Source organism: Sander lucioperca, chromosome 15, assembly GCF_008315115.2.
Source record: "Sander lucioperca isolate FBNREF2018 chromosome 15, SLUC_FBN_1.2, whole genome shotgun sequence".
Classification (NCBI taxonomy): Eukaryota; Metazoa; Chordata; class Actinopteri; order Perciformes; family Percidae; genus Sander; species Sander lucioperca.
In genome coordinates, this window is record NC_050187.1 from 7,397,899 (window position 1) to 7,405,398 (window position 7,500).

At 46.1% G+C, this 7,500-nt stretch overlaps 1 protein-coding gene across 4 annotated transcripts in view; it reads right to left on the reverse strand.

Annotated features, from left to right (window-relative positions):
• Positions 1-7,500, reverse strand: part of LOC116066727 (cullin-9) — an 88,977-nt gene that overhangs the window by 21,229 nt on the left and 60,248 nt on the right. For 3 of the 4 annotated variants that reach the window (XM_035992576.1, XM_035992575.1, XM_035992573.1), the window contains 7 exons: positions 7,206-7,299; positions 7,012-7,086; positions 6,517-6,627; positions 5,701-5,818; positions 5,114-5,247; positions 4,156-4,247; positions 3,528-3,756 (listed from right to left, as the gene is read on the reverse strand). In XM_035992576.1, coding sequence (XP_035848469.1) covers positions 3,534-3,756; positions 4,156-4,247; positions 5,114-5,247; positions 5,701-5,818; positions 6,517-6,627; positions 7,012-7,086; positions 7,206-7,299 — 847 coding nt within the window. In that variant the 3' untranslated portion in view covers positions 3,528-3,533. Of the gene's footprint in view, positions 1-247; positions 274-3,527; positions 3,757-4,155; positions 4,248-5,113; positions 5,248-5,700; positions 5,819-6,516; positions 6,628-7,011; positions 7,087-7,205; positions 7,300-7,500 lie in introns of those variants that run through there. The other variant, XM_035992574.1, reaches the window with a different exon arrangement.

Below are 7,500 nucleotides of genomic sequence, written 5' to 3' on the forward strand. Positions count from 1 at the left end.
TGTGTCTGTCTTTGTATGTGTGTGTCTCTCTGTGTGTATCTGTGTGTGTGTGTGTCTGTCTCTCTTTGTATCTGTGTGTTTGTGTATCTGTATGTGTGTCTGTATCTGTGCGTGTGTGTGTGTGTGTGTGTGTGTGTGTGTGTGTGTGTGTGTGTGTGTGTGTGTGTGTGTCGGTCTCTTTGTATCTGTGTCAGTCTCTGTGTGTGTGTGTGTGTGTGTGTCTCGCTGTGTGTGTATCTGTCTCTTTGTATCTGTGTGTGTGTGTGTGTGTGTCTGTCTCTGTATCTGTGTCTGTGTGTGTACCTCAACATCTGTTGAAGTACAGTACAGGAGTAACTGTACTTAGTTACATCACTCCAGCTCTGAGTGTAACCATGACTCAGCGTTATAGAAATGACGAGTCGTCCTGCAGCGTAGCAGAAAAAGCTTTTTATTTAGTTTGCTGGCTGAAGTCGCGCGACTCCAACAGAAAGAACATCAACAATATGAATATAGGATCTCTCAAAATTACAGGAATATCATTCATCTCCTGCAGAACAGAACCCAAAAATCTCACCCTAACGTCCTTTTTATTTCAGACGGAAAACAGAGTCGAGTCTAACGGTAATAATCGGTGGATCCATGTTTTATTGCAGCGATACTTCAGATGCCGGGCGAAGGCTTAAACCCTCAGAATCTTTCTTCTGATGCACGGAGACAAAGATCCAAGTCTACGACGATGTAAAAAACAACTCAAAGGGTCTACTCGTGTTAATCAAAATCAGAGATGCATTTCTTTAATAGTTTCTACAAGTTTCTCCATCGTGTAAATGTAAATATAAATGAATCAAAGGCAGAAGGTGTGATGGAAAATACTAGGGGTGTGCAAAAAAAATTATATATCGATTCACATTCATATCGCGATTCAAGCTCTCTCGATTCAAAATCCATTCATAGAATTAAAAAAAAATCGATTCATATTTTTTTATTAAAAAAAAATGGTCTGTCTACTGCAACCACATAGGAAAAGTAACTACGTTTACATACTGTGAATTGATTTTGAATCGAATCTTGAGCCTAAAAAAAAAAATCAATATTGAATTGAATCGTGATATTTTCTGAATGGTGCACCCCTAGAACGAAGATTATATCTTTAAGGATTAACAGAGTTTACAACAGGTACAAAAACATGGACCACACATGGACTAAAAAAGTCTCTGATGAATTATCCCTTCAACCCTGTTTATGTTTATGCAATCAAGCAGGAAACAAACTTACAAACAAACAGACAGACAGACAGACAGACTTATGAAAAAACTGTTCTGGCTAGAAGGGATGCAGCTACGGCCGGAAGTTACGCAAACTCTCACAAAGTCTCGGCTAATATAACAATATCATTTAAACATTTTAACACCCAGGAAACACGTTGTCACTGCCCGATGTGAGTCGAGAGCAGATGGGAGTTGCGTGTGCGTCACTTTGCGACAAGTAGCCTCCAAGATGCTAATGAGAGACTTCTGTAATGTCAGTACAGTAAAAATGGACCTACGTAACAAAGTTGGTTCACTGCTGGCTACAAGTTAGCAATCAGACACAACAAAGGCTGTCACTTGAATGGCATTTTGAGCTAACGTTAGCATTCAACCAATCACGGATAGCTACAATGTTTTGGAAATGATTTCCCTCTTCTGTTATTGTTTGTAAAGAGAAAAGTTTATTTTATGGATATCACAAATATCAGTATGACACGTTATGCCGTAAACCGTTTAAATCTGAGCATGCACAACTGCCATCTGCTCTGACTCCCATCTACCCTGACTATATCTGCTCTGACTCCCATCTATCCTGACTATATCTGCTCTGACTCCCATCTACCCTGACTACATCTGCTCTGACTCCCATCTACCCTGACTATATCTGCTCTGACTCCCATCTACCCTGACTCCCATCTGCTCTGACTCCCATCTACCCTGACTATATCTGCTCTGACTCCCATCTACCCTGACTATATTTGCTCTGACTCCCATCTGCTCTGACTCCCATCTACCCTGACTCCCATCTGCTCTGACTCCATCTGCCCTGACTCCATCTGCCCTGACTCCATCTGCCCTGACTCCATCTACCCTGACTCCATCTGCCCTGACTCCATCTGCCCTGACTCCATCTGCCCTGACTCCATCTGCCCTGACTCCATCTGCCCTGACTCCATCTGCCCTGACTCCATCTACCCTGACTCCATCTGCCCTGACTCCATCTGCCCTGACTCCATCTGCCCTGACTCCATCTGCCCTGACTCCATCTGCCCTGACTCCCATCAGGCAGTGACAACGTGTGCGTTCCTCGGGGTTGTTGTAACCCAACCACCATCTTTTTCATAAACTTAGCGAGTACTTTTGGTGTCTGAACGCTAACGTTAACGATCGTTTTGTGCAGAAACCGAACATGCTTCTTGTTTACTTTCAGTTTTTTAGGATTACATTCCCATCCCTCTCTTTCTTCACTCCATATTGTTTCCTTCTCATCTTAGGCCGGTTACACACTGGCTGCGTGGCGTGAACGTTTATATTTCAGCTCCCATGGTAACAGCTTAGAGCGTGCACACTCCCTGTGTGACACGCACGTCTCAGGAGACGCGTGCATGCTAGAAATAGAACCAACGGCTATTTTTCACGCGAGACGCCAGCGTGTTGGAAGCGTTTCCAGACAACATAGAATAGGAAAAGATGTTTATATGTCATTTAGACACAAATACATTTAATAAATGACATGTTGATGTTTGAAAGTCTCGAGGTTTTGACATCAATGCAGATATAAATGTCATTTAAAAAAAAAGAAAATTGATTTTCTAATATTGCAGCTGTCAATCCAGAAGGAAATATTCTGGAGCATATGTTGCCGTCAATCCTGCCGACGTTGTCTCTGCTGTAATCAGATCAGAATATATTTATGTTTATGTTGATGAGAAACATCCATGTGTCCAGACAAGGCTAGCAGCAGCAGCGCCGCGTCAGACACCTTTCTGGTGGAAAGACATAGAAAACGCCACGCAGCCGCCACGCAGACGCCATGCAGCCGGTGTGTAACCGGCCTAATTGTTCCTTTCTTCTGTCCCCTTTTTCATAGACTTTATAGACAGACTATATTTCCTAAAACCTAACTGTTGTTTTGGTGTCTGAACGCTAACGTTAACTGTCGTTTTGTGCAGAAACCGAACATGCTTCTTGTTTAGTTTCAGTTTTTTAGGATAACTTTTCCTTCCCTCTTTCTTCACTCCATATTGTTTCCTTCTCATTTAATTGTTCCTTTCTTCTGTCCCCTTTTTCACAGACTTTATATTATATTCCCTAAAACCTAACTGTTGTTTCGGTGTCTAACGTTAATCGTTGCCGTAGCTGTATCCCTTCGAGTCTTAACTGTGACATACAGGAAGTGTGAAAGCGAGTGCAGCTGTGTTTGGGATGGGGGGGGGGGCAGGGGGGGGTCTCTGGTCCATCCTAATGTTCTCGGCGAGGAAGGGGGGGGGGGCGAGGGGGCTGGGCCTCTGCGGCGTGCGTTCAGTCGAAGGGGCTGAACTCTCTCTCCAGGTTCTCTGACTCGTCATCGTCGGAGAAGAAGTCGTCCTCGTCGATGTCGTCTTCGTCGTAGTCTTCGTGCCACTCGGGGACGTACTCCTCGTCGTATTCGTCATCCTCGTCCTCCGCCTCCTCGCCGCCCTCCTCGCCGGCGTAGTTGTTGTTGTCCGAGTCGCCGGACTCCGACGCACGCTCAGCCTTCGCCCTGACCACAGAGGAGAAGACATACAGTAAATATCGTTTATATGTGTGTGTGTGTGTGTGTGTGTGTGTGTGTGTGTGTGTGTGTGTGTGTGTGTGTCTGTATCTGTGTGTGTGTGTGTGTGTGTGTGTGTGTGTGTGTGTGTCTGTATCTGTGTGTGTGTGTGTGTGTGTGTGTGTGTGTGTGTCTGTATCTGTGTCTGTGTGTGTGTGTGTGTCTGTATCTGTGTGTGTGTGTGTGTGTCTGTATCTGTGTCTGTGTGTGTGTGTGTGTGTGTATGAAATGCTGAATATATTCCCCCCCTGCATAAATGTCCATCATGAATCTTCCAAATCAGTTCTTAATAATTTCCGTGTGTACATCTTCTGGACGTAAAGTGATCTGATGTTGAGATGTACTCACACTTTGTTGGTGTTGGTGTTGTTGGACAGGTTGCAGGCCTGAGTGGAGTCTGGATCCTGGCCACTCTTAGACTGATAGCCCACCCTGAAGTCCTGGATCACACACACACACACACTTAACACATAGTTAACATTGTCACTGGTATGACTGCATGATACTGGGAGTAATGGGAGGAAACAGTCAGTCATGTCTCCTACACGATTTGTCGCAATTTGTCCCCTTTTTCTCACATTTCTAAAGCTGGGTCTGTCCCCTACAGGTCCCATGCAGGTCTCCTACAGGTCCCCTACATGTCCCCTACAGGTCCCATGCAGGTCTCCTACAGGTCCCATGCAGGTCCCATGCAGGTCTCCTACAGGTCCCCTACAGGTCTCCTACAGGTCTCCTACAGGTCTCCTACAGGTCCCCTACAGGTCTCCTACAGGTCCCATGCAGGTCTCCTACAGGTCCCCTACAGGTCTCCTGCAGGTCTCCTACAGGTCTCCTACAGGTCCCCTACAGGTCCCATGCAGGTCCCCTACAGGTCTCCTACAGGTCTCCTACAGGTCCCATGCAGGTCCCCTACAGGTCTCCTACAGGTCCCATGCAGGTCTCCTACAGGTCCCATGCAGGTCTCCTACAGGTCCCCTACAGGTCTCCTACAGGTCTCCTACAGGTCCCATGCAGGTCCCCTACAGGTCCCCTACAGGTCCCCTACATGTCTCCTACAGGTCCCCTACAGGTCTCCTACAGGTCCCATGCAGGTCTCCTACAGGTCCCCTACAGGTCTCCTACAGGTCCCATGCAGGTCCCCTACAGGTCCCCTACAGGTCTCCTACAGGTCCCCTGCAGGTCTCCTACAGGTCCCCTACAGGTCTCCTACAGGTCTCCTACAGGTGTCCTACAGGTGTCCTACAGGTGTCCTACAGGTGTCCTACAGGTCCCCTACAGGTCCCCTACAGGTCTGGGTTTTGGGTACCTGGGTGGAGTGCTGCAGGATGGCCAGCAGGCGTTCTTGGATGCGTCGGATCAGTTCCAGTCCGGTGTTGAGGTGTTCAGGTTTCAGCAGACGGACACACGAGGCCAGGTCCGTGCACTGCAGCAGCGTCTCCTCTGGGGACACGGAACAGCAAAATGTAACTAAGTACATTTACTCCAGTACTGTACTACAGTACTGGAGTACAGTACCACATGTTGACGTACTTGTACTTTACTTGAGTCTTTTCTTTTCGTGCTACTTTCTACTTCTACTCTGCTACATTTCAGAGAGAAATACTGAGAGTGTGTGTGTGTGTGTGTGTGTGTGTGTGTGTGTGTGTGTACTTCAGTTACTCCGCTACATTCATCTGTTCCAGCTTTAGTTACTTTAGTTACTAGTTACTTTACATATTAAGATAGTTTATAAAATCTCGGCTACAAGTCCAGCTGAGATGATCAGACCATTACACACACAGCAGTTTGGACCCTTTACACACACTACAATGTTTTAATACTTTAACTGAGTATTTTAACAGTGTGGTATTACTACTTTTACTGCAGTAATCTGGATACTTTAGCAAGTCTCACCCAGCAGGATCTGCAGAGCATTGGTGTGCAGGTCCAGAGCCTCTGTCTGCTGCTCCATCACGTCCATCTTCTCCGTCTCCTGGTTGTAGTAGCTGTAGACGCATGAGTAGGCTAGCACCTGCAGACACAGAGCAGGGCACAGACACACATTTACACCTGCAGACACAGAGCAGGGCACAGACACACATTTACACCTGCAGACAGCAGAGATGTGTCATTGGGTTATTATCAAGTGGGTCAGCTTCTCCTCAGAGCTCGTAGCTCCTACGGCGCCATGTTGATGCTACCAAGCCATCACCTCCCGTTAGCATCCCATTGACTGCCATTCATTCTGACGTCACTTTGACAGAGAATAACTTTACATCTGAAGAGTTTAAAGACTCTATTTGTCCATTGTTTATTTCTAAAGAAACACGACAATGTATAAAAGGCTCCATTACCTTGTAGCTCACGTTATGGCTCCGTAGCAGACGTTTTTATAAAAATAGGCTAACGATTGGGTCAACCCTAACCCTAACCACGAGACTTAAAACTATCATTTTAGTGATCAATAATTAGCCTGTGTCTATGTTATCTCCTTACATATACCTACGCTCTCCGTCTCTGCTAGATTGGGAATGATTGAGATTTCTCTTGGCACAGCTACCAGAAGACTTCCAACTTTCAGACAGGTTGCTCACGTCACATCTACGTCTTCAAGCTCAGTTGGAGGCTGCTCAGTAACGCTCAGCCATCACCGGGAAAGAGACTTCACTGGTCTCCGTCCAGAGACACGGGACCTGCTGCTCCATTATATATACGGTCTACGGTTATTACCTTGCGCCCCTGAGCGAGGACTTTACAGGCGTCGATGACGAAGGTCAGAGACTTCATCTGCAGAGCTTCGTTGATGGACGCCACTTTGTTCTCCAGGTTGATGGCGAAGTCCTGCAACAGAAACGGACTCGCTGAGTCACGTGACGTACATGTCCAGTTAAATACACTTCCTGTTTAGGTCTGCTGACTATAAAGAGCTAAAATACCCTCAAATACACAGAACAAGTTAGCACTCCAGGCTAACTGCCGGTCTGGCGGCTTCAAAATAAAAGTCCTCTGTCTCTTTCACAGTAAAAGCCTCTGTCTCTTTCACAGTAAAAGCCTCTGTCTCTTTCACAGTAAAAGCCTCTGTCTCTTTCACAGTAAAAGCCTCTGTCTCTTTCACAATAAAAGTCCTCTGTCTCTTTCACAATAAAAGCCTCTGTCTCTTTCACAATAAAAGCCTCTGTCTCTTTCACAATAAAAGCCTCTGTCTGCGGAGGCCAGGAGTCGTACCTTGGCCTGGTGGTGGAAGGTGCATCGCTCGTTATAATCCTGGAACTTCTTTTCCTGCCGCGCTGCTTTGCTCACCTGCAGACAGAACAGGACACATTTAAAAACACATGCACACACACACATGCACGCAAGCATGCACACACACACAGGCACACACACACACGGATTGATTGTGTAGCAGCGTGTGAACCAACCATGGCGGAGCAGTTGTAGTAATCTTTGTGTGTTGGTTTCCATGGTTTCAGACAGCGCCAGCAGAAGCCGTGGTTACACTTGGCACAGGTCATACTGAGGACAGAGAGAAAAACTCATCATCATCATCATCATCTTCATCATCATCTTCATCATCACCACCATCATCACCATCACCATCTTCATCTTCCTCTGTTACAGGTATTTACCAAAAGCAAGAATAAGCTAAATTAATAAATACTTTTGTCCGAAAAGGAGTAGGAAGAAGATAATGTTTTTCAGGTTCTGTTCCCTTTT